General features: G+C 37.1%; 1 protein-coding gene across 9 annotated transcripts in view; it reads left to right on the forward strand.

The window, feature by feature from the left end:
* LOC110464595 (peripheral plasma membrane protein CASK-like) overlaps nucleotides 1-26,066 on the forward strand; it is a 279,718-nt gene extending 253,652 nt beyond the window's left edge. For 4 of the 9 annotated variants that reach the window (XM_021519887.1, XM_021519888.1, XM_021519892.1 and 1 more), the window contains 9 exons: nucleotides 4,060-4,145; nucleotides 5,525-5,617; nucleotides 12,443-12,541; nucleotides 13,047-13,191; nucleotides 13,404-13,544; nucleotides 15,096-15,176; nucleotides 15,615-15,817; nucleotides 19,215-19,316; nucleotides 23,526-26,066. In XM_021519887.1, coding sequence (XP_021375562.1) covers nucleotides 4,060-4,145; nucleotides 5,525-5,617; nucleotides 12,443-12,541; nucleotides 13,047-13,191; nucleotides 13,404-13,544; nucleotides 15,096-15,176; nucleotides 15,615-15,817; nucleotides 19,215-19,316; nucleotides 23,526-23,702 — 1,127 coding nt within the window. In that variant the 3' untranslated portion in view covers nucleotides 23,703-26,066. Of the gene's footprint in view, nucleotides 1-4,059; nucleotides 4,146-5,524; nucleotides 5,618-5,794; nucleotides 5,864-12,442; nucleotides 12,542-13,046; nucleotides 13,192-13,403; nucleotides 13,545-15,095; nucleotides 15,177-15,614; nucleotides 15,818-17,660; nucleotides 17,742-19,214; nucleotides 19,317-23,525 lie in introns of all 9 variants that reach the window. The other 5 variants (XM_021519891.1, XM_021519896.1, XM_021519890.1 and 2 more) reach the window with 3 other exon arrangements.
* The last annotated feature ends 1,803 nt before the right edge of the window (nucleotides 26,067-27,869 follow it).

The raw sequence follows: 27,869 nt of genomic DNA on the forward strand, positions 1-27,869 counted from the left end.
TGTACAATGTTAGGGTAAGTGTCTTAATATAATACAATGCTAGGGTAAGTGTCTCGATATAATACAATGTTATGGTGAGTGTCTTAAAATAATACAATCCTAGGGTAAGTGTCTTAATATTTTACAATGTTAGGGTAAGTGTCTTAATATAATACAATGTTAGGGTAAGTGTATTAATATAATACAATGCTAGGGTAAGTGTCTTGTTATAATACAATGTTGGGTAAGTGTATTAATATAATACAATGTTAGGGTAAGTGTCTTAATATAATACAATGCTAGGGTAAGTGTCTTGATATAATACAATGCTAGGGTAAGTGTCTTGTTATAATACAATGTTAGGGTAAGTGTCTTAATGTAATACAATGTTAGGGTAAGTGTCTTGATATAATATAATGTTAGGGTAAGTGTCTTAATGGCATACGATATCAGAGTAAGCGTCTTAATAAGATACATCATTAGCTTTGAAATAAGTGTTATGAGTGATCCAGTCAGGCAGAGAGTTGTGTCTGATCCACCGTCAGTGTGAGTGTTGTGTCTAAATCACTGTCAGTGTGAGTGTTGTGTCTGATCCACTGTCAGTGTGAGTGTTTTGTCTGATCCATGCTTAAACTGTGAGTTGTGCCTCGTCCATGAATAGGCTGTGCTTTGCATCTCTACCTCGGAGGGACATTATACAAATATACCAGTAACGTAATTGGTAATTAGACTCAGCCTATCTAGTTAGCCTTGACAAGCAAAAGATCTATTTGAAAAATTTATGAGTGTATTGTCATCTAAAAGTGTGAGTGTTGTGTCTAAATCCCTGTCAGTGTGAGTGTTGTGGCTGATTCACTGTCAGTGTGAGTGTTTTGTCTAAATCACTGTCAGTGTGAGAGTGTCTTAATATAATACAATGTTAGGGTAAGTGTCTTGTTATAATACAATGTTAGGGTAAGTGTATTAATATAATACAATGCTAGGGTAAGTGTCTTGTTATAATACAATGTTAGGGTAAGTGTCTTAATATAATACAATGCTAGGGTAAGTGTCTTGATATAATATAATGTTAGGGTAAGTGTCTTAATATTTTACAATGTTAGGGTAAGTGTCTTAATATTTTACAATGTTAGGGTAAGTGTATTAATATAATACAATGTTAGGGTAAGTGTCTTGATATAATACAATGTTGGGGTAAGTGTCTTGATATAATACAATGTTGGGGTAAGTGTCTTGATATAATACAATGTTATGGTGAGTGTCTTAATATAATACAATGCTAGGGTAAGTGTCTTGTTATAATACAATGTTAGGGTAAGTGTATTAATATAATACAATGTTAGGGTAAGTGTATTAATATAATACAATGTTAGGGTAAGTGTATTAATATAATACAATGTTAGGGTAAGTGTCTTAATGGCATACGATATCAGGGTAAGCGTCTTAATAAGATACATCATTAGCTTTGAAATAATTGTTATGAGTGATCCAGTCAGGCAGAGAGTTGTGACTGATCCACCGTCAGTGTGAGTGTTGTGTCTAAATCCCTGTCAGTGTGAGTGTTGTGGCTGATCCACCGTCAGTGTCAGTGTTGTGTCTGAATCACTGTCACTGTGAGTGTCGTGTCTGATCCACTGTCAGGGTCAGTGTTGTGTCTGATCCACTGCCAGGTTGGGTGTTGTGTCTGATCCACTGGCAGGGTGAGTGTTGGGTCTGATACACTGTCAGGGCGAGTGTTTTGTCTGATCCACTGTCACTGTGAGTGTTGTGTCTGAATCACTGTCAGTGTGAGTGTCGTGTCTGATCCACTGTCAGGTTGAGGGTTGTGTCTGATCCCCTGTCAGGGTGAGTGTTGTGTCTGATCCACTGTCAGGGTGAGTGTTTTGTCTGATCCATGTTTAAACTGTGAGTTGTGCCTCGTCCATCAATAGGCTGTGCTTTGCATCTCTACCTCGGAGGGACATTATACAAATATACCAGTAACGTAACTGGTAAGTAGACTCAGCCTATCTAGTTAGCCTTGACAAGCAAAAGATCTATTTGAAAAATTTATGAGTGTATTGTCATCTAAAAGTAATATAGCTGCGGAAATGTTACCAGAGAGAAAATCTGGAAGATAATTGGAAACTGGATGGGCTAGGCTGTAGATAGGCGTTAGGTAGGAGTGAGGTACAGAGGATGTGAGTAAACGCTAGAGTAGACGTAGAAGATGATATCGTGAGGTTACAGGGGACGGGAGTAGTGTAAATGTTAGTGTAGACGTAGAAGATGATATCGTGAGGCTACAGGGTGGCTGATGATTGATCCGGTGTTGGAAATGTCCCTGTGGGGGAAGCAGACCTGTGATTGTATCAGAGGGTATTGTGGTCTAGAGCATCCTGTAGCTACCTAACAGCGTTAGTCGAACCTTTGGGCATTCTTTTCTCTACTTATTGACTGCACAGCTAAACTAGTCACCAAAACTGAACTCAACCTGAACGATTTTTCAGCACCAAAACTTGACTCTCACACCTAAACCTCCTTAACAATGTAGTGTGAAAAAATGAACAGAAACAGAATAGTTTAAACTACAACATTAACCATAAGAAACTGTTTTGATGTACACTGTATAGTAAGTGACTTTTTCTATAAATAATTTACAGAAATGCATTGGCTCTTTTTATGGTCATAATGTACAGGATAGGATATTTTAATACAGACAAAGAACTATTTGGTTTAATAATGTACAGGATAGGATATTTTGATACAGACAAAGAACTATTTGGTTTCATAATGTACAGTAATTAAAACACCATTTCTATGACAATGTACAGTAAAAGACTATTTTGACTTATGGACTCCTGTGATTGTGTATATATATAATGTGCTATATGAACCTGAAAAAGTTATATTAATCAAGGCATCACAAAAGTCCATAGCCATTTTTTATGCTTCATAAATAAAAGTAAAAACAAACTCACAGTCCTTAATTGTCTCGATGCTAGGATTTCTGCCATATCTAAAATAAAGAAAATGTACACCTTGACTATATAAGCAGATCAGGCGTCATGCTGACCAGTACCATTGTTTTTGTCTACCTTTCATGGTCCATTGACTTTGTCAGCATCTCAATCAATATTTAGTTTTTGCGTTCACGTTAGTTTCTCTGAAACAGTAAGTGTTACACCAACCAAACTTGACATGTGCATTGATGGTTAAAGCCATCAAAGCCATCAACAGGTGAGACATCGGCTTGTAAAAAACATACAACCAGATATATAATAAATCTCCAAATCTTGTTTATCAAATACACTTTTTACTAGGCAGAGAAGCAGGGGACTCCCCTAAAGACTATACTGTATTTAGAAGTCTAGAAACTGTACAAATCGAAGGAGTGTTCCAAATTTGTAATACTGATCTGCTTAAGAAAGTTTGTAGTTTTTAGAAACAACTGTAAAACTTTTGAATATATTGTCAAATCATGCTGATAATTCCAAACAAAATAGGAGTATCATGATCATTGTATGAATTGGACACGTATAGGTATTTCATTGACTTAACTACTTAATACCAACACTAAGTATAGTACATATATGTTGGTATACCTGTACAAGTAACATGTTCAGACATTATCAAGGGCAAAATGTAATCTGCAATGATAATAAGTTGCATGTAATGTATAAGTGTGCATATAAATGTAAAATGTACAGCATCATTTTAACCATGAAGGTTTGTATACATGTATCATAAACATTGGACCTCTTGTTCCACACATAGTGTGGCTGAGTGTAAATAAAAATCTTGAAACACTTGAAACCCATATTTACTGTAAAAAAAACAGTCAACAGGAATTTTTGAGAACTGATTCAGCCAAATAAATTTGCAAGAAATGATGCACAAAACTGGACTGTTTTGACATACAATATACACCTGTCACTTTGACATACAATATACACCTGTGACTTGGACATACAATATACACCTGTGACTTTGACATACAATATACACCTGTGACTTTGACATACAATATACACCTGTCACTTTGACATACAATATACACCTNGTACAATATACACCTGTGACTTCCATTTTACTTTCCAGGTACATTACACGTGGGGGACGAGATCAGAGAGATCAATAATGTCAGTGTTGTCAACAAAACAGTGGAGGTGTTACAGAGAATGCTGGTAAGGCACTCCCTCTTTGTTCTGTTGGTCGGTTGGTTTGTTCACTTGTAGTAAATCTTATGGTACAGAATGTATCTATAACAAGAAATCCATCTTGTTCTAAAGTGACCCTTTCTAAATTATTTACCACTTCATCGTAACTGAAATTAATACAAAAAAATCTGTTTGGTATGAAAGTGTTAAAACAGGTGAACTTAATCTTGTTAAAAAAAATCAATTAATTGTTTACTAATAAGATGATGCTCTGACTGTTTTCTTTGTTGGTCATATCATCACATTGTGTTCGACAGTCAAACATTATATAGAGTAGTTTGTTCAACATGTTGACTTATAAGGTTAAATCATAACATTGTATCATCACATTAGGTTCAATGGTTGAAAATTCCATTTTGTTAAACCCTTTCAGCCCTATGTAACTTTAGTAACCTCTACCATGCATTGATCTAGATGAGTCCATTTTGGTCTACATTGATGAAAGGGTTAATGTTAAACCATCTAATTGTGTTCAATGCTAATGAACACTCCCATTGTGTCTAACGGTTTAACTTCACGTCTTCAATCATCACATTTTCACCATAATTGATAAAAAAACACTGTTTTCAATGGTTAAAAACATCACATTATGTTTAATGGTTGAACTAGCTGTCCCATTGTATTCATTGGTAAAACCATCTCATTGTGTACCGCGGTGAAATGAATCACAAAGTTCAATTCTTCAAACATCACATTGTGTTCAATGGTAAACATCACATTGTAGTCATTAGTAAAATGCCGTATTGTGTTCATTGTTAATATACCTCTGCCAAACAGTTCTGTTAAGTGGCTAATCACTGCCTGGTTTAAATACCCAGTGCAGTATGGAGGCTATTTTGAACAGGAATTAACATTCCAGAGACAAATTAAACATTGGGAGATGTGTGTTTGATGATTTATAAAGCCTCTTACTGACATTACCACATGCCTGTAATCAATTAGCATGCTTAAAGTAGGCAGCTCATGGTTGATAGATTTACTGGTAGAAGTTTTTATCAGAAATTAAGTCTGGAGATGTGAACTATATATGTATATAGGTGAGGTCTTTAAAACGCAATTTAATGCTTTACAAAAATTGGATATCAATACAAATTATATAATGCAATGTAAGGAAGGCAGCATGTGTCTGGTAGTTCCAGGAATTTAAGCAATTATTGAAAAATGTCTTTTAATGATAATCAATAAAAAATTATATATATAAAAGGTGTAAGTAGTGATAAGAAATTATATATATAAAAGGTGTAAGTACTGATAAGATAGTTGGAGTTTTATGCTAATTTGTTTATGGAGTTCATTATCATACTTTATGCCGATTACATGTCTGTGTTGCTTATTATAACCAACAGAGGGAGCTGAGTGGATCGGTGACCTTTAAGGTCATACCGCAACCGTTGCTAAGTATGTTTGGTGGCCATGGCGACAATAACAACCACAATGAGGTAGGGTATCACACCCCTGGTAGCCGTTCGTCATCGTCGTCATGTCAACACCACCACACTATTTATTTTTTTATATTTATTTATTGTTTTCACTTTCCTGCTCTCCATCCAGTTTTCCTTTCCTTTGTTTCTCATTCTCTGTTCAATCTTTCCTCCATGCACATTTTGTTTTTGCAGAAGGATGCTCGGGGGAGTGTGTCGCTGAAGATTGTCCCGAGCCATCGACACAATGCTGCACACTGTGAGGTTGGTTGGACGCTTGGACTAAACCATGTTCTGTAATTCAGACTTTTTTGTGAAGTGAAGTTTTCGCGATATTTATAAAAAATCATCTTCTCTAAATCGTTAAAGCAACAGCAGCTACAAAGCATGAAATTGCATCTTTTGACAAAAACAGAATAGAATTTTGTTCAGATTGGGTGTCTTTGGGGCCACTCAGCGGTATTTATTTGGGACCAAATTTAAGTTGAGTTACGTAGTCAATTAACATAAATAACTATATCTGCCCTAAATTTCGGTGGATTTCAAGTAAACTTGACAGGGATATGAAACTAAGGTGATTAGGTTCTGAAGCTGTTAAAATGGGGAGCCTGCTCTTTGAAGGGACTAGTGGCTGGATCAGAAGAGTATAATTTTGCACAATATTTTAATAAAAATCATCTTATCTGTGATAAATAAATCAATGCCAGTAAAAAAAACATTGCATATAAATGTATATAGCCACAAAAATGTCAAAGCTAGCTTTATTAAGTCCATTATTCCACCCGTTGGAGGGACCAGAGTTTAGTATTTTGTAAGGTTAATTAATGAGAATGATATAACAGTGACAGTTCTAACCAGGGCACCACAAATGGGAAATTTAAGGGAAAAATCCTGTAGGGACAAATTCCAAAAATGGAAAAATTACTAAATTTTTCCAGAAATCATCATCTCAAAACTTGATTAATTCCACAAGCAAGTTCTCTACAATGATGTAAAGGTCATTTTAAACACGAAATAATTTCCAGTGAAATTATTTTGAAAGTGAAAGAAATTGTGGTTCTGAAATTCAAGAACACCACCACAACTGCCATTTTGAAAACCCATCCAAAAGGATATTCAACCTATGGGCCTATTATAGATTTTTGAATACTGTCTATTTTATCTTAAACAAAATATCAAAATAAAAGCATGCAATAAAATTATTTTATTCATGGCAATTTCGACAGGTTTTTTTTTAGAATTCTTAAGGTACCGGTAAAAAGAAATCTGCTAGCTTCCTTAAAACAAGAAGCAAAATCTCCACAAAAAAAGCTGATATCCAGAACGATCTGTTTGTAGTGCACACCTTGTGCCTCACTGTCTTGTTGTTTGTGAAGCAGCACACCTTTAGACTACTGATCTTGTGTGTAATGTTTGTGAACACATACCACAGTAGCTGAGGAGGAATGACTGGATCTTGTAGTTCTGGTGACGTGTTCTTAAACTGTAAATGTGTCGTCGTAGTTGTAACTGGTGTACTTTGGTCATTGTCCTATTATGTAAGTAGATCATATATGTTTGTTTAAGCAATGGTGAAATTAGAATTTTTTGAAGGAAGAGTCACTTCAAAGGGACAGAACTCTTGAAAACACTTTGAAAGGAGAAGCCCTCCCAGATTTGACACTGATTGATACAACAAACCGAGTCTGTGATGTTGACTGATGATTGTGTTTTACAATGAACGTGAAGCATGTTTGTAAGCATGTTGTTTTCCATGTTAACCCTGCCCGCCTTTCTACCTAACCAGCCAGCACACCCTATTTTCACATTATGCGTTAAACGTTGAGATACTTACAACTAAATAATAGGAGCTAGATCAATCTAGAAGGTACATCTTTTTTCCATGGAAAAAATATCAATATTTGTACAAGATTTTTTGTCTCCTTTTTTAGGTGCTGTTTTCTTTTCATATTACGGGTAGTTAATTGCTTAAGATAAATACATGTACTACAAACTTCGATCCCTCTCGATACATTGAAATTTAAAAAAAAAAAATATGGGCAATTTTCACTGATTAGGAAAAAGGAACAATTATTACGGAATAAACCTGAATGACTTTGGCATTAGATAAAATAGGAAACAATGCTGATTACCTCCATAATTTACAAGTTACAAATGTTAGAAAGCAAAAATTAATTTGCTTAAAATTTTTTGTCAGGAAAAAAATTATGTTATTTTCCATTGTTAATAATGTTAATCCCAAAATTATCTGTCAAGTTTTGCATAATGAAATTAAAATAGTGTTGATACATTGTGAAGCTTTTTATGGTTGTCTCCACTACCAATGTGTGGAGAAACCCCATTTATCACATAATTGGCCTGTTATCCAGTGAATTCGCGCATGTAATATTTGTACATACCCTGGAGCATTTTTCAATGGCTGTGCCAGTCAGAAATTGATTGTGACGTCAAAATATGGACAATGATGTGACGTCATAAATTGTGAATGGCACAACAAAATGGCTCTGTTTGATTAAGCCCTCTACATTTTGGCTTTTAAACCTGTAAAATGTAAGTTTTTTGAGTTATGTGATAAACAGTATCTTAAATTTGTTTTCATTTCATATGAGCTTTCATAAAACTCTTCTCAAAGTTTTAATTTTTGCTTAAAAATAACTGACATCAATTTGATACAAGAGTACAGATGAAACAGTCTTCATATAATAACTGAGACAAGTCCAACAACATTTTCTGTGTACAACTCTGGTTAAGATCCCCATAAGACTGCCAGAAACTGTGACTATGCACTAACAAACAGTTTTGCCAGCTTGACTAGCTTTGATAAATCAGTTCTGAAAAGAAAAACATACCTTGTGGGACTTTCATGAAACATAATAGGGATGGGGAAAAACAGCAAACCTCAGGGGAAAAACAGCAAAACTCTGGGGGAAAACAGCAAAACTCTGGGGAAAAACAGCAAAACTCAGCGTTACAGAACAATGGCACTAGACCTGGATCTGAACCCTGGACTTTATTGAGGAAAGGTTACTGTTTAATATACAAAAAAAAAAACGCAGTGGGCACATAGAACACAGTAACAACTCCCAGAGGCTGCAGTATGTTTTAGCTTCCTGTTTGTCGGAGATGTTAACTACCAGAGGCTGCAGTATGTTTAACCTTCCCGTTTGTCAGAGATGTTAACTCCCAGAGGTTGCAGTATGTTTTAGCCTTCCTGTTTGTCAGAGATGTTAACTCCCAGAGGCTGCAGTATGTTTTAGCGTCCTGTTTGTGGGAGATGTTAACTCCCGGAGGCTGCAGTATGTTTTAGCTTGCTGTTTGTCGGAGATGGTAACTACCAGAGGTTGCAGTATGTTTTAGCTTCCTGTTTGGCAGAGATGTTAACTCCCAGAGGCTGCAGGATGTTTTAGCTTCCTGTTTGTCGGGGATGTTAACTCCCAGAGGCTGCAGTATGTTTTAGCTTCCTGTTTGTCGGAGATGTTAACTCCCGGAGGCTGCAGTATGTTTTAGCTTCTTGTTTGTCGGAGATGTTAACTCCCAGAGGCTGCAGTATGTTTTAGCCTCCTGTTTGTCGGAGATGTTAACTCCCAGAGGGTGCAGTATGTTTTAGCCTTCCTGTTTGTCAGAGATGTTATACTCCCAAAGGCTGCAGTATGTTTTAGCCTTCCTGTTTGTCAGAGATGTTTTACTCCCAAAGGCTGCAGTTTGTTTTAGCCTTCCTGTTTGTCGGAGATGTTAACGCCCAGAGGCTGCAGTATGTTTTAGCCTTCCTGTTTGTCAGAGATGTTATACTCCCAAAGGCTGCAGTATGTTTTAGCCTTCCTGTTTGTCGGAGATGTTAACTCCCAGAGGCTGCAGTAGGTTTTAGCTTCCTGTTTGTCGGAGGTGTTAACTCCCAGAGGCTGCAGTATGTTTTAGCTTCCTGTTTGTCAGAGATGTTAACTCCCAGAGGCTGCAGTATGTTTTAGCTTCCTGTTTGTCGGAGATGTTAACTACCTGAGGCTGCAGTATGTTTTAGCCTTCCTGTTTGTCGGAGATGTTAACTCCCAGAGGCTGCAGTATGTTTTAGCCTTCCTGTTTGTCAGAGATGTTATACTCCCAAAGGCTGCAGTATGTTTTAGCCTTCCTGTTTGTCGGAGATCTTAACTCCCAGAGGCTGCAGTATGTTTTAGCCTTCCTGTTTGTCAGAGATGTTAACTCCCAGAGGCTGCAGTATGTTTTAGCTTCCTGTTTGTCGGAGATGTTATAGACTTGTTAATATTCTTTTATGAATAATTTACACATCTGCTTGTTTTATGTTCTGCAAGACAATTTTAATCTTTTTTATTTCAATATTGAAATTTGAGCTATAGAAGCATGTCAATTTTTGCATGGATTTAATTGTATTTATATTCAATGAAACCATGACACTCTTTTTTCTATATGATCAGTTATTGACATAGATTCCTGAGTCTGGAATTATAAACTCAAGTCATTACAATTTCAGGCCATTAAAATTTTGACCTTGAGCCCTTCAAAACAAAATCTTCCAGTGTCTTTTTTTCCCTCCTCTTAATAACTTTGTGACCAATAATCTGAAAGTGCCTGTTCTACAGAGTGTTACTTCCAGCTGACTGACAATGTAATACAATAACAATATCCAGGGTTTTTTCCTACTCTTCTGTTTCCAGAATCAGAGGGAAAAAACACTGAATATTTCTCATGTTTAGCTCACCTGTGAGCTTACTTGTATACAGGGATCAATCTAGGTTTACGGGGAAACTTTTTCAGCTTTGGGGAGATTTAAAATTTGATACAAGGCTCTAGCGTCATGAAGGTAAAAGATAAATGTTTTGTCCGACATACATGTGTGCAGTATATTTCAATTTTTAAACAATTTTAGGCTTAAAATCCCAGAAGTTTTGTTTAAATTATGTCGAGAAAATGTATATATGCAATATTATGTATTTTAACTGTTGAACTTTAAAGAAAACATATATAGGGGAAATATTTTGAAGAATAACAGCTATTTTCTTGTTGAAATAGGGGAATTTTGAAGCACATAGGGGGAATTTCAAAGAACAGGGGAAATTTCTTCTGTAGGGGAAACTACCCATAAATAGTAGTGAATCAAGTCTAGATTGTTCCCTGGCATAGTGTGCCATCCAGATGGTGTCATCTTTTCTCATTAAACCACTTCTACAGAACATAATACCTAGGGACATGATACCTAGGGACATAATACCTAGGGACATGATACCTAGGGACATAATACCTAGGGTCATGATACCTAGGGACATGATACCTAGGGACATGATACCTAGGGTCATCATACCTAGGGACATGATACCTAGGGACATGATACCTAGGGACATAATACCTAGGGTCATCATACCTAGGGACATGATACCTAGGGACATAATACCTAGGGTCATCATACCTAGGGACATAATACCTAGGGACATGATACCTAGGGACATAATACCTAGGGTCATCATACCTAGGGACATAATACCTAGGGACATCATACCTAGGGACATAATACCTAGGGTCATCATATCTAGGGACATAATACCTAGGGTCATCATACCTAGGGACATGATACCTAGGGACATAATACCTAGGGTCATCATACCTAGGGACATGATACCTAGGGACATAATACCTAGGGTCATCATACCTAGGGACATAATACCTAGGGTCATCATACCTAGGGACATAATACCTAGGGTCATCATACCTAGGGACATGATACCTAGGGACATCATACCTAGGGACATGATACCTAGGGACATCATACCTAGGGACATGATACCTAGGGTCATCATACCTAGGGACATGATACCTAGGGACATGATACCTAGGGACATCATACTTAGGGACATAATACCTAGGGACATGATACCTAGGGTCATGATACCTAGGGACATGATACCTAGGGACATAATACCTAGGGTCATGATACCTAGGAACATGATACCTAGGGACATAATTCCTAGGGTCATCATACCTAGGGCCATGATACCTAGGGACATGATACTTAGGGTCATGATACCTAGGGACATCATACCTAGGGACATGATACCTAGGGACATGATACCTAGGGTCATGATACCTAGGGATATAATACCTAGGGACATGATACCTAGGGTCATGATATTTGGCTTTTAGCTTGTTGGTATAAATGCCTGTCAATTTTGTTCAAATAAATTAATTTAAATTTCATTCAAGGTCACCAGGGTCAAATGTATTAAAATCTTCAAATGACTTCAAATGAATCATGAGACCTTGGTATTTATATTTGATTTGTAACTTACTTAAAGGGTGAAGAGCTATCAGTTTTGTGCAAATAAACTACCTTGACCCACATTGAGGTTCGCAGTGGGGTTAAATGTTAAACCTTTAAATGACTCTATCTGTGATCACAGGGTCTTGAGTTATGCTTGCTGGGGTGAAATGCTGTCAAAATGTATCACTTGTACCAACCATCAAAGCTATATGGATCAAATGTATTGAAATCTTAAACTGAAACATTAAGCCAATGGTATTGACATTTGGGCTGTAGATTGCTAGGGTTAAGGTTATCAATCCTCTTCAAGGTCACAGGGTTACTGTGTTGAAAATTGATACAATAATTCCTATCTTTGCCCCGACAAAATGTAATTTTACATAGATGTAAATGTTTGGTATGTAAAACATCATCATAATCTTACAATCTGTATTGATTCACAGAAATGATTAAAGGGTTTCTGGAACCTAACTTTATCTTTTACTGATTCACAGTCTCAAAGTGTTGGACAGTCTGATCTCAATCTTTATAGAAATGTAATACAGATTCAAGAGTTTGTGGCACCTTGATCTTTACAGATTTACGTGCGGGCTTTATTTGATTATTGTCCAGAAGACGATGACATCATTCCTTGTCGACAGGCGGGTGTGCCTTTCAAGTGTGGAGACATCCTTCAGGTATAATGACTGATTACTAGTTTAGGAATGCATGGCTAAGTAAGATAGATATGAGAGCTTGCCTCCTTTTACTGACCTGTATTCCTAGTGACCTGAATTTCACAACATATTACATTGATCATGATTGAAAAGGCTTTGGTATATATTTACTTTACTAAGATATATTTTTTAATCTCTACTCAAAATCAGTGTCAAACTGGAAAATGTTTTGTGCTGTCATTGTGACATTCAGTTATAACATGATGATATATGTATGTGTATGAAATAAATGTAAATTTAAACATTCAGTTGACATAATTTGCATTTGAAATATGGCAGTATTATGTCTTACTTAATATTATGTAGGATAAATTTGCAAAAATCGTAATTGGCATTTCTGAGATAAGTAATGAGAGAGTGTAACAATGGGATGGGTCGCCCCATTCCTACAGTTGATTGCTCATTGTTTACAGTTTTAGCAAGTATTTGATGTGAGCTTTTGACTTATTTGAACTTTGACCTACAGGTGATAAATAAGGATGACTCCAATTGGTGGCAGGCACGACGAGTGGGGCTCCCGACAACAGAACCAGCGGGACTTATTCCATCTCCCGAACTCCAGGAGTGGCGGACAACGTGTTCCGCACGGGAGAAACGTCAGGACCATGCAGGTACAAAATTGCGTTTAAAAGGTGAAAGGTTGAGGACACTTGTTAGGGCAACTTTTATTTCATAATTTAAAAACTCAAGACTGATACAAGTTTGTGAATAATTAAAGAATTATAAGATAATAAAGACATTTGTTCAAGTTATCTGTATTCAAATCAATTGCCATGTTAATGAAGCAATATTTCTAATAATGTGCGTTTATTTCCCATTACAGTTCATTGTTCCTGGTTTGGTCGAAAGAAAAAAGATAAATATCTTGCTAAACACAACGCCATTTTTGACCAGCTAGACTTAGTTACGTATGAAGAGGTTGTTCAACTACCAGCATTCCTCAGGAAAACTTTGGTGCTCCTAGGTACTTACATCACGCGAAGGAACTTTTTATATTCATGAAAATCCTCGAATTCTGTTTTACATCATTATGTGGTCTTAATCTATAAAATTATATGAAGAACTGTAATGTATTTCCATCTGTCCATATGTTTGTCAAGTTATTGGTAAATTGTTTGATCCTTAAACAGTAAACTCCTGAACTTTCATGGACTTCTGTACCAACACAAGACAACGGAGATTGTGCATCATCACCAGAAAATGTGTTCCATACTACTCTATAGGGTTGTAAATCTAAGGTCAAGGTCATTTATTGATTCCTGCATCTAAAATATGATCCTTCATCTAAGGTCAAGGTCTTTTATGCGACACTGCATCTAAGGTCAAGGTCTTTTATACGATCCTTCATCTGAGGTCAATGTCTTTTATACGATCCTTCATCTGAGGTCAATGTCTTTTATACGACCCTGCATCTAAGGTCAAGGTCTTTTATAATAGAATACTACATCTAAGGTCAAGGTCTTTTATAGAATCCTACATCTAAGGTCAAGGTCTTTTATAGAATCCTACATCTGATGTCAAGGTCTTTTATAGAATCCTACATCTCAGGTCGAGGTCTTTTATAGAATCCTACATCTAAGGTCAATGTCTTTTAAAGAATCCTACATCTAAGGTCAAGGTCTTTTATAGAATCCTACATCTAAGGTCAAGGTCTTCTATATAATCCTACATCTAAGGTCAATGTCTTTTATAGAATCCTACATCTGATGTCAAGGTCTTTTATAGAATCCTACATCTAAGGTCGAGGTCTTTTATAGAATCCTACATCTAAGGTCAAGGTCTTCTATATAATCCTACATCTGATGTCAAGGTCTTTTATAGAATCCTACATCTAAGGTCGAGGTCTTTTATAGAATCCTACATCTAAGGTCAAGGTCTTCTATATAATCCTACATCTGATGTCAAGGTCTTTTATAGAATCCTACATCTAAGGTCGAGGTTTTTATAGAATCCTACATCTAAGGTCAAGGTCTTTTATAGAATCCTACATCTGAGGTCAAGGTCTTTTATAGAATCCTACATCTAAGGTCAAGGTCTTTTATAGAATCCTACATCTAAGGTTAAGGTCTTTTATAGGAACCTGCATCTGAGGTATGGGTAACTAATTATGATCATTGTCAGATATGCTGTTTTTCTTATCCAGACAATGATTTATCAAAGGCTTTTTGCTGAGAATAAATTGCTCTATTCCAATAGATTTCTCTTTCCCTTGTAACACCTGATATCCCTGTTTTGATAAGAAATTATGAGTTTACAATATTTTATGGAAACTTTATCATTTCAAAGGTTTAAGAAAAATGAGGAGGAATTAAAATAAACTTTTTCAAAATTTGTATTCAAATATACAGAGCATTTGCATGAAGTTTTCATTAGGGTCAGTGATCAACATTAACAAAATGGATACATAGTTTTGATAAGCCTCTTTCCTCCTATATTCAATTTCCATAATTCATGCTTAGCATGACTTTACAAACTGTGCCCATTTGATGAGACTGTTTGTTGCTGTTTGTTACAGGTGCCCATGGAGTAGGACGGAGACACATCAAAAACACACTTATTACAAGCCACCCGGAGCGGTTCGCCTACCCCATTCCTCGTACGTAGCCACACTTATACCACAACAAATATTTGCTTTTTATTGACATAATACTAGACAGTATATATCAGTGATGTTAGCCGCCTCATACGGATGAATATAGTAGCATTGTCTCAGGTATTGTTGACTCTAAAGAGTTAGGCTTTCGTGACCAAGTTACCCTTAGAGCTGGAGCTTAACAAAACGAGTGACTAAGAGTATATGGTAGAACACAAAGCATGCTGATACTTGTACCCATGTGTTTTAAATCATTGATGCTGTACTAAATTGTTATAACCAATCAGTGATGCTGTTCTAAATTGTTATAACCAATCAGTGATGCTGTTCTAAATTGTTATAACCAATCAGTGATGCTGTACTAAATTGTTATAACCAATCGATGACATTGTACTGAACTGTTGTGACCAATTAGTGATGTCTTACTTCACTGTTTGTCAGATACGACGCGGCCGCCAAGAGAGACGGAGACCAATGGTAAAAACTATTACTTTGTGACTCATGAGAAAATGATGCAGGACATTGCAGCCAACCAATACCTGGAGTATGGAACACATGAGGAATCCATGTACGGCACCAAACTCGACACAATTCGTAGTATTCATGATAAGGGCCTCATGGGAATTCTGGACGTAGAACCACAGGTATGATCCCAGCTATCTTTTTGTTTTGCAATCTACATAACTAAACTTAAATGTATTGGCCCTACTGTATCCTTAAAACCATTTTCATGCTTTAGCGTAAACTCTGTGCTAAAATCAACTTTCTTGTAATTAAGTTGCTGAAATCTTGTGATGCAGTCAAAATTTAAGTCCAGACATAGAAGATGGTATTAGGTTTCTCTCCAAAGTTCCCCCAAGTCATTTAAAAATGAGAGAGTTGGAAACAAAGTGGATATATATCAATGGCAATGGTAGTGTTAAGAGGCCTTTTGATATGTAAGGTCAGGAAAGTCTAGAGCTATTTGGATCTCAAAGGTCACAGCCAGAAGTGATCTCAATATAAATGTCAAGGTCATGGGAATTATTAGGATGTCAGATTCCTTTCTCTAAAGGTCTTTTAATGTCAAAGGTCATGGTCAGAAGATCTTTTTATGTCAAATCACACTGAAAAAAGAAATATATATATATTTCAAAATATATGTATTATAGACTCAGAGACTGACACTATTTTCATTAAAGATAAACTTTATTTATTTTACAACAATTATGAAACAAGTTATTTCAACTTGTATTAATCACTCTTGTTTGCCGGATGTTAGCGCGCTGGAAGTCTTATTGTGGGAGGAAACCTGAATACCAGGAAAAATCCCAAGTGGTCGGGCAGGTGACCCAATACCTTTTTAAGTTCGATCGGGGAATTCGACCATGGCCGCCTTGGTGAAAGGCAAGTGCGCTATCAAGTGCACCACCCAACCACCCAATTTATTTTTATTACATTTTCGTACTAAGTTTAGAAATCATGCTGATTCATGGTGCTCCATGACTGACCAAATTTGCTGAACTGAATTCAGGATTTGCTTGCCCAGTTCCTATGATGCATATTATTTCTCTGACAACATTGTGAATTTAGATAATTAGATGACCTGGAACAATTAAGATTACAGATGTATTTGGCCATATTTGGGCATGTAAACAAATTTATCTTTGAGTTTTTACATTGTACACATTGCAGGTATCTTTTATCTTGTGAATATGTATTCCTGTTCTTATTTTGCTATTTCCCAGTACAAATAATCTATTTTTTATGTGAACAATGACCCAGTAAAATGGAATGTGGTACAATGTTTATAGCCATATTCTGTTTGTACCCACTAATCTTGTAAGGAACATTTTGGCTTTCACTGAAAACATAAATGTGTAACGGTAAATATACATAATACAATGTGTGTGTTAACAGTTTGTTCACAGCGTGTAAACACATATTTCAGGACATATGTGAGCCGACTTCATCGATGTAAAACAAATGAACAATTTTCAAAACACAACATTTCACTTAGGCCAAATAAAAAGGTGTCTGTTTCCTATATTTCTATTTTTTGCTGACAAAAACTTATTCATTACATTTTAAAAAGCAATAAATGTACATGCTTTTATGACAAACAGAAGTGAAAATCAAACTCTCCTCTTAAGTCTATCATCAGATCAAATCACCTGTGTACAGGGTCTATCTGTCTTTAAACAATTCCAGTCATTTCTATTTCACAAAAATAACTGTTATATTATTTATGGAGATTCCCCTTGGTACATAGTTGTGTATAAAAATCTTATGGTGGTGGGCACCAAGATCCCTCTCGGATCTCTTATCTTAAGAGTTGTAAAAAGAATGTTCACATGATATACATTATGTGGATTTATAATGCTATGATAAACAGATATATTTCTATTTGGCCTTAAAAAGATTTTCTAGAACTAGAGCCAGCTTGGTGGAATAAACAGTAGACAATTTAGTGCCGATGTAGTGTCTCCCATGTTACTATGGTTACAGGCTATACGAGTACTACGGACGGGAGATTTCGCTCCCTTTATTGTGTTCGTGGCAGCTCCTACAATCGCTGCTATACATGAGGTAACCTGCTGGCATGCCTCTCCCTCCCTCCCTCATTAAATGGTCGCCATGGTAACTACTGAAAGTCGAATGGTGTTCATTTCCTGTACTTGAATGGCTAAAGATTTTTTTACTGGTATATTTTCATGTAATAAAAAGTCAATTTGATTGGTGATAATTCTTTGCATCTTTACAAGTGTCAAAAGTTTGTTCCACAATATGCTAAATACTCAATTCTAAGATGTAAGATTAATTTGTTATAATGACGAGTTCCTGGAGTAAATACATATTATCTTGGTATTGATCAGGACTTGTCTGTTGGTATCATGGCGGCCATTGGTGCACTTGGACATGCCACTATTATGACTGTCATGCTTATTGTGTTACGTCACTGCCATTGGTGTCAGTTGGTACAGAGACATGGAACAAACAACATCAAACATTACATGATGTATAGACCTGCTCAGGTCAAATAACCTTTACTCAAGTATAATTTTAAGACAAAATTTGAAATCAGTGTTTGAAATAATTCCCCTTAAAGTTTTTGACAAAATAATGAATCCCCCATTTCAAATAGATAATTTGTTGGAAATTTGTGTCCAAGATGTGTTTCTTTTCGTAACAATTACAACTGCTGTCATAAGAATTGGTGTAATATTGTGGCCAAGTTAATCAGAATCTCTAGTTAGCCCATTTAGAATAAAAGATTCAAAAACTTTTGGAGAACAAATAAAATCCAACAAGAAACATCTGAAGAAAAGAAGCGTTTAGAAATTCTGTTTTTTTTTGTTATCTAAAAAGATAATGCTGAATCATTTTGGAAGCCAAGAGTAAAAATCCTTGAACATTTGAGTTGCACGACTAAAATCAGTTCATTTTAAAAAATAGAGGTAAAAGTCTAAAAGATCATTTTGAAAGTATAAGTAAACATATGAAAAAAATATCTTTAGAAATTATGAATAATTATAATAAAATAATTGTTTGAATATTTGAATAAGTAAAATTATTCCCTTGTTAATAATGACTATCTAGATTGATGTTTTGAGTCTAGATCATGTAGATGTTAAAGTCTAGATCATGTACATGTTAAAGTCTAGATCATCTAGATGTTAAAGTCTAGATCATCTAGATGTTAAAGTCCAGATCATGTAGATGTTAAAGTCCAGATCATGTAGATGTTGAGAGTCTAGATCATGTAGATGTTAAAGTCCAGATCATGTAGATGTTAAAGTCTAGATCATGTAGATGCAACTGGATTAATGTTTGAGTCCATGGATTGACCAACAGATGCCAGGGTAGTACCCTCCATGCATGCATCATGAACAGTCTAATAACATGTTTCTCACAGAGGTTTGTATACGCAGTCCTATGTGTATAATTCCCCGACACACCCCTCTATACACATTTATTTCATACTATATACTGTTTTTGTTTCTTCTTGGTTATTTTCAGTAACAGCATGATTTTTTGTTTGTTTTCAAATTGAATTTTCAGGCATTGAAAATATTACGAACTGCCGAGTATGCCCCATATGTCGTATTTATAGCTGCCCCTCGAGCATGTGACCTTCTGCCCGCGAAACCCAAAGACATCAACGTAAGTTTGTAGGTCGTAGACAGTTGTTACTAGTCAGTAGATCTATAGGATCCTCCTGTTGTAAGTCCTAGACCAAAACACTGCCCTGACGGTTATCAAAGTATGTCTTTCAGTATTTCCTGATGGTGGGGATCACTCAGTACCCCTGTTGGTGGTCATCATTCAGTACCCCTGTTGGTGGTCATCACTCAGAAACTCCCTGATGGTGGTCATAACTCAGTATTCCCCTGATGGTGGTCATCACTCAGTATCCCCCTGATGGTGGTCATCACTCAGTATATCCCTGATGGTAGTCATCACTCAGTAACTCCCTGATGGTGGTCATCATTCAGTATCCCCCTGATGGTGGTCATCACTCAGTACCCCCCTGATGGTGGTCATCATTCAGTATCCCTGATGGTGGTCATCACTCAGTATCCCCCTGATGGTGGTCATCACTCAGTACCCCTGATGATAGTCATCACTCAGTATCCCCTGATGGTGGTCATCACTCCATACCCCTGATGGTGGTCATCACTCAGTATATCCCTGATGGTGGTCATCACTCAGTATCCCCCTGATGGTGGTCATCACTCAGTCCCCCTGATGGTGGTCATCACTCAGTATCCCCCTGATGGTGGTCATCACTCAGTATCCCCCTGATGGTGGTCATCACTCAGTATCCCCCTGATGGTGGTCATCACTCAGTATCCCCCTGATGGTGGTCATCACTCAGTATCCCCCTGATGGTGGTCATCACTCAGTATCCCCCTGATGGTGGTCATCACTCAGTATCCCCCTGATGGTGGTCATCACTCAGTATCCCCCTGATGGTGGTCATCACTCAGTATCCCCCTGATGGTGGTCATCACTCAGTATCCCCCTGATGGTGGTCATCACTCAGTATCCCCCTGATGGTGGTCATCACTCAGTATCCCCCTGATGGTGGTCATCACTCAGTATCCCCCTGATGGTGGTCATCACTCAGTATCCCCCTGATGGTGGTCATCACTCAGTATCCCCCTGATGGTGGTCATCACTCAGTATCCCCCTGATGGTGGTCATCACTCAGTATCCCCCTGATGGTGGTCATCACTCAGTATCCCCCTGATGGTGGTCATCACTCAGTATCCCCCTGATGGTGGTCATCACTCAGTATCCCCCTGATGGTGGTCATCACTCAGTATCCCCCTGATGGTGGTCATCACTCAGTATCCCCCTGATGGTGGTCATCACTCAGTATCCCCCTGATGGTGGTCATCACTCAGTATCCCCCTGATGGTGGTCATCACTCAGTATCCCCCTGATGGTGGTCATCACTCAGTATCCCCCTGATGGTGGTCATCACTCAGTATCCCCCTGATGGTGGTCATCACTCAGTATCCCCCTGATGGTGGTCATCACTCAGTATCCCCCTGATGGTGGTCATCACTCAGTATCCCCCTGATGGTGGTCATCACTCAGTATCCCCCTGATGGTGGTCATCACTCAGTATCCCCCTGATGGTGGTCATCACTCAGTATCCCCCTGATGGTAGTCATCACTCAGTATCCCCCTGATGGTGGTCATCACTCAGTATCCCCCTGATGGTGGTCATCACTCAGTATCCCCCTGATGGTGGTCATCACTCAGTATCCCCCTGATGGTGGTCATCACTCAGTATCCCCCTGATGGTAGTCATCACTCAGTATCCCCCTGATGGTAGTCATCACTCAGTACCCCCTGATGGTGGTCATCACTCAGTATCCCCCTGATGGTGGTCATCACTCAGTATCCCCCTGATGGTAGTCATCACTCAGTATCCCCCTGATGGTAGTCATCACTCAGTACCCCCTGATGGTGGTCATCACTCAGTATCCCCCTGATGGTGGTCATCACTCAGTATCCCCCTGATGGTAGTCATCACTCAGTACCCCCTGATGGTGGTCATCACTCAGTATCCCCTGATGGTGGTCATCACTCAGTATCCCCTGATGGTGGTCATCACTCCATACCCCTGATGGTGATCATCACTCAGTATCCCCCTGTTGGTAGTCATCACTCAGTATCCCCCTGATGGTAGTCATCACTCAGGATCCCCCTGATGGTAGTCATCACTCAGTTCCCCCTGATGGTGGTCATCACTCAGTATCCCCTGATGGGGGTCATCACTCAGTATCCCCCTGATGGTAGTCATCACTCAGTATCCCCTGATGGTAGTCATCACTAGGTATCCCCCTGATGGTGGTCATCACTCCATACCCCTGATGGTTGTCATCACTCAGTATCCCCTGATGGTGGTCATCACTCAGTATCCCCGTGATGGTGGTCATCACTCAGTATCCCCCTGATGGTAGTCATCACTCAGTATCCCCCTGATGGTAGTCATCACTCAGTATCCCGCTGATGGTAGTCATCACTCAGTATCTCCCTGATGTGGTCATCACTCAGTATCCCCCTGATGTTGGTCATCACTCAGTATCCCCCTGATGGTGGTCATCACTCATTACCCCCTGATGGTAGTCATCACTCAGTATCTCCCTGATGTGGTCATCACTCAGTATCCCCCTGATGGTAGTCATCACTCAGTATCCCCCTGATGGTAGTCATCCCTCAGTATCCCCCTGGTGGTGGTCATCACTCAGTACCCCTGATGGTAGTCCTCACTCAGTATCCCGCTGATGGTGGTCATCCCTCATTCCCCCCTGATGGTAGTTATCACTCAGTATCCCACTGATGGTGGTCATCCCTCATTACCCCCTGATGGTAGCCATCACTCAGGATCCCCCTGATGGTGACCATCCCTCAGTATCCCGCTGATTGTAGTCATCACTCAGAATCCCGCTGATGGTAGTCATCCCTCAGTATCTCCCTGATGGTGGTCATCACTCAGTATCCCCCTGATGTTGGTCATCACTCAGTATCCCCCTGATGGTGATCATCACTCAGTATCCCGCTGATGGTAGTCATCACTCAGTATCCCCCTGATGGCAGTCATCACTCAGTATCCCGCTGATGGTAGTCATCACTCAGTACCCCTGATGGTAGTCATCACCCAGTACCCCCATGATGGTAGTCATCACTCAGTATCCCGCTGATGGTAGTCATCACTCAGTACCCCTGATGGTAGTCATCACCCAGTACCCCCATGATGGTAGTCATCACTCAGTATCCCGCTGATGGTAGTCATCACTCAGTAATCCATTGATGGTGATCATCACTCCGTAGCACCCTGATTGTGAGCAATGCATTGCGAAAGAGTTTTCTGATTCCTGTTTCCTTGCTACAGTAAACCTTGTAATACTGCCTTCAATATTATGCCATCACCAATGTGTCAATTTATATGGAATGCTTAGCAAAAAGGAGAGCTGAAAAACTGATTGCACAAGGCGAGATGAAAAATGAAACATGTCCAATATTGTACTGATACAGCAAATACTGTGAAATGTGAAGGGTTTATGGTAAGGAACGGTGCTGAAATCTGATAGTTAGGATATTTCTGTAATATAATGCATGAGTTGTGATGTAATGATTAATTTTACAAAAGTAAAAAAAAAATACTTATCAAATCATAACCTTATATGGTCCCTCTATATTAATATGAATGCTGTTTCCATGGAAACCATGTTGTTCAAATATTGTGTAACTAACAAAGAAGCATGCCTACAGCATGTTGACATGTACCAGCCTTACAAGGTCTACACAATATCCGTTCTTGTTACAACTATTTGGGAAGGAAGAGTTCTATGGTAATCTTTCTTTTTTAAATTCTGCACATCCCTACCTTGTATTTTTGTTATCCGATAAAAGTGTGCTATGTTTTTAACTGTTTACAGTTTACAAAAGGTGTATTACAAACGTCTTACAAACTGAATTGAATCACCCATTTCATCTGCTTAGTAATAATTATATTATTTTTAAGGTTGTTGTGGTCGCAGTATTTTCATTAATAATTTGAATGTATGTGATCGTACTCTAAAGATATTTAAATAACCAAACTATAGGAAGCATCCAGAAATATGTTTAGTTCAGAATTGTAAAATTAGTATTTGTTATCAATGTGTAATGTCATTCAAAATAGGATTTATTACAAGAAATATTATATTGTTAAAGATTGATATGAATTGTGTTAAGAGGGCTTTCATAGACTTTTTCTGTTGCCCGATTCTTGTCACGTATAAGATCTACGGTAAATTATTCGGACATGAAAATATTGAGCCTATCACTGTAGTGTGTTTTTCACTGTTGTAGGACGCCAGTCTAGAAAAGCTAGCCACTGAGAGTGAACTACTTGAGAAAGCATATGGACATTATTTTGATTTGAAAATTGTGAACAATGACATCGAAGAAACTATACGAACTTTAGAACAAGCCATAGATGAGGTGTCTTCAACTCCACAATGGGTACCAGTCAGCTGGGTATACTAATGGTTGGAGACAGCACTGTGGAGCTACATTATGGAGTAGCTTTATGGACTAGAGCATGGACATACCAGGTCAAAATTAATATAATGGCCTATAACATTCTGTGATTTGTTCGTTAAATAACACAATGAATCAACATATTAATATGAAACAGATGGCGGTGCTCTTTTGAAATTGAAATTCCGTTTCCATGGCAATTCAGGGTTATGTATAGCTGTCTACGGGATGAGAATTTCCAAGTGAAGATCGTGATAAATTCTTGTGGAATTGCAAATACAGATTCAGCCTCAGGGTTGCCCTGAAAATAAAACAGATTTGATATATTGATGGAGACAAAAGGAATGTACTCTTACGAAATTAAGACAGATGTACTATGAAGTACCTGTTTGGCTGAGGATACATGTACATCAATGAACACTCAGTCACAGAAATTATAACCTTAGGGTCATAAATTGTCAGATAAAATGTTTTCAAAATAAAAAAGGCAAAAGAGTCTGAAAAGGTGATCAGATTTAATAACAATGCTGTCTGTATATTAACCATCCTTTTATTTTGTAAGCCATAATATGGATTAAGGCTTTTTTTTTTTTTTTTAATGTGCATAATTAAGTATTTACGCTTTAAATAACATTAATTTAAAAGCAAAAGTACATTATTAGATTCGAAAGCCAGTTAAATGGAATTTTCTCTCAAGGAAAATTGTCTTTTTACCGACGTTTGAAGAACATAAATCTGATCACTTTGATTCTTTTATGTCATTAGAAAATATTTTCTTTGACAATTTGTGTGTAGATGTTTAGCTGTGAGAGGTTGTGTAGTTAGTGTAAGCGGCAGGCATTGAAGGTGAGACGACAACCAAAAAGCATGCATTTTTTAAAATTCTGATACGAGATTTGTATTACTTTATCAAGAAAACAGTTGTTGATGTTATGTAGCTGTACTTATCACCTTATCACTGTATTTAAACGTGTAGCGCGATGTATACACATACCATACTTACCATTACAATGTGTAATTACTGTATAGCACTTTTATTTCATGGTTACAATTTTCACGGTTTTGGTCTCAGATCCCCTGAATCTAAATTGTGTGCAACCTTATCAATAAGTATTACTCACCTAGCTTACTCTATCAGAAGGAATACAAGATTGTGGGGTTATATTTTGCCAATTGTTTTCAAGCATCAAATATAGCAAAAATGAAATACTCTAAGCATACATTACATAGATAATTGAGCAGATATATTTGTGTCTTAAATATTCCTCTAAAACTTCTGATAGATTAATACTAAGCCAATTCTATATAATTATATTAACTTATACTTGTATATATATATATATATATATATATGTATACATACATTTATTTGTCTGCATTAAGTAATCAAGATGAACTACATACACTAATTAATATACCCAAGTTGTATTTAAGGCTGTAAGTAAATACCTATAATGCCAACTTCAGCAGAAGTGTTTTTTTCACAGAGTTAAATTCAGTAAGAGCTGTTAATGTATTGGTACAGTATTATGCAGATATTACAAATATTATTACATTTACATAGACTTATGAAAATAATCATAAAAATTATTCCAGTTGGTTGGAAGTCTACAATTGAATTCAAGGCCCATTTGTGGATAACTAACATATTTGCCAACTTTTTGAAATTTCCATGGGGGAGACTATGCATTAAACATTAAAACAAACAAAATGTGTGTATGTACCTTAGCTGACAATGCAAATTTAAGGGTCCAGAATCGGGAAGTAGGGAGAGTTGGCAAGTATGACCTAGGATGTTTTAGCTGTGTATTTAATAGCATACAATGGTGGTAAACCTGTAGTGGTCAGGTACAGAGTTAGGATTAGGGCCATGTAGCTCCATTCTCCTTTAACACGTTCATACATTTCATAAAAAGTCATCACCAAGAAACATAGCAGTGTTATTTCAATTGTACATGTATTGCAATAATATTTTTCAAAGCGATATGGAGTGAATTTTTGAATTTCTGCACATGATTTGTCCTCAAGAGTCAGTTTACCAGAATGTTAAGCTGCCAGATTAGTGATATGGTTCCGATTACATGTTTTGTAGTTGTACCGAGCTTCTACTATCATTTTTGTCACTCTTTAAATTCACACACTTTTTGATACTTTAGATGATTATTTCTTTGATATTTATTTCAGCAGGATTGTGATTGTAGCATTTCTTGCAGAAACTGTTCTGCAAATGTAGTATAAGCGAGATAAAAGTCTGTACAGCTAAACATATCAATACTGGTACAATTTATTCTGCGTGAAGTCACAAATTTGTTCTATTTTAGACGTCTTCCAATGAAAATAAAGCTTTAATTGGAATTTAATAAGTAAAATCAAAATCAAAATTGATATTGTGTGGTATATTTTAAAGTTTATCCATTTTTTGTAAAATATTGAAAAGAAGAAGAAACTCAAAAGCCATTGTGGAAAACATCTTTAAATGAAGTTACCACTTTTGCTGAGAGTTATCTACCTTGTCACAAAATGTCACTATATCCTGTGGTAGAGTATTTTCAGGTAAAGTGTTGTCACCGCTGGTTAACAGAAATGTATGTATGTATATATCTATTGATCTAAACAGATATTTAAATGGAAAATATAAAAATGACAATTAAACTGCTGATAAAACTATTACTTCATGTGTTTCTTGTAATGGGAAAGGGACATACTCACACACCACACATCTCCTGTGTTCCGATGATAGAATGCAGGCCCAAGGAACAAGAATTTGATTTACAGACTGAAGCTGTGCTGCAGTTAAAACATACATGTCGATAATGAGACTCTGCTCTGGTTAAGAATTGTTTATGTTGAGAATGAGGCTCTGCTGTGGTTAAGAATTTCAGGTCCAGAACGAGGCTCTGCTCTGGTTAAGAATTTCATTTTGAGAATGAGGCTCTGCTGTGGTTAAGAATTTCATGTCCAGAATGAGGCTCTGCTATGGTTTAGAATTGAAGAATGTATCCCACCATACTTTGGAAACGAATTTCCTTTAGAAAAGATTTCCACCCCGATTTTTAAGAAACCAGTAAATACCTAGTATGATTGGAGAAACTTTGACTTGGCCTGCATTCAGAAGGAACACAAAGGTATCTTCATTGACAGCATCTATGTAATTATGAATCATTAAACTAGGTTGACCAAACATTTTTCACCATTGACTCTAATCACTGGTATAATGTATAAGGCAGTCTATATGCTAAAACTGTTAAATTGAGATAAATGAAGAAATGCTCAATCTTAAAAAATACATATGTGTTTCCTTAGTTTTTCCTAAAATATCATTAACCAGGTAATAGACGTGCTGTTGACACTATTCTATACCAAATCTACCATAACAGTATGGTGAACATTCTGTGATATATTCATAAAACAAATACCAGTTTCACTGTATGCTAAATGTAACATGACTTTTATTTAAAAATAAAACAAAAACATTGCATCATACAAAAAACAAAATATCCCTCTTATATCAAGACATTCATGCTATAAAACAAATGAAAAAGATCTAGTACATATATAACCAAAGTTTCTTAAATATTATGACATAAAAATCACTTTGTCAGAAATGTGGCAATGCAGCTGAAAATCAGTTTCAACAAAGTTCTGTCTTGAGAGATTGCCAGTACATTAGATCATGTATGTAACTAGTGTTTCTCTCGACGTTTAGAATGGTAGACAGTTAGTCAGTTGGATACAATACATGTATGAAATTACCAGAACTTTAAACATTTCAGGATCAATGAAAACTATACGTCCAGAAAACTACGTAACATACATATCCAATTCACAAACATTACTTAACACCCAACATGGTTACCTGTTATGTATGTCTAGTCCACATGGTTACCAGTGATGTATGTCTAGTCCACATGGTTACCTGTGATGTATGTCTAGTCCACATGGTTACCTGTGATGTATGTCGAGTCCTCATGGTTACCTGTTATGTATGTCTAGTCCACATGGTTACCTGTGATGTATGTCTAGCCGAAATGGTTACCTGTGATGTATGTTGAGTCCTCATGGTTACCTGTGATGTATGTCTAGTCCACATGGTTACCTGTTATGTATGTCTAGCCGAAATGGTTACCTGTTATGTATGTCTAGTCCACATGGTTACCTGTGATGTATGTCTAG

Source organism: Mizuhopecten yessoensis, unplaced genomic scaffold, assembly GCF_002113885.1.
Source record: "Mizuhopecten yessoensis strain PY_sf001 unplaced genomic scaffold, ASM211388v2 scaffold11011, whole genome shotgun sequence".
Taxonomy (NCBI): Eukaryota; Metazoa; Mollusca; class Bivalvia; order Pectinida; family Pectinidae; genus Mizuhopecten; species Mizuhopecten yessoensis.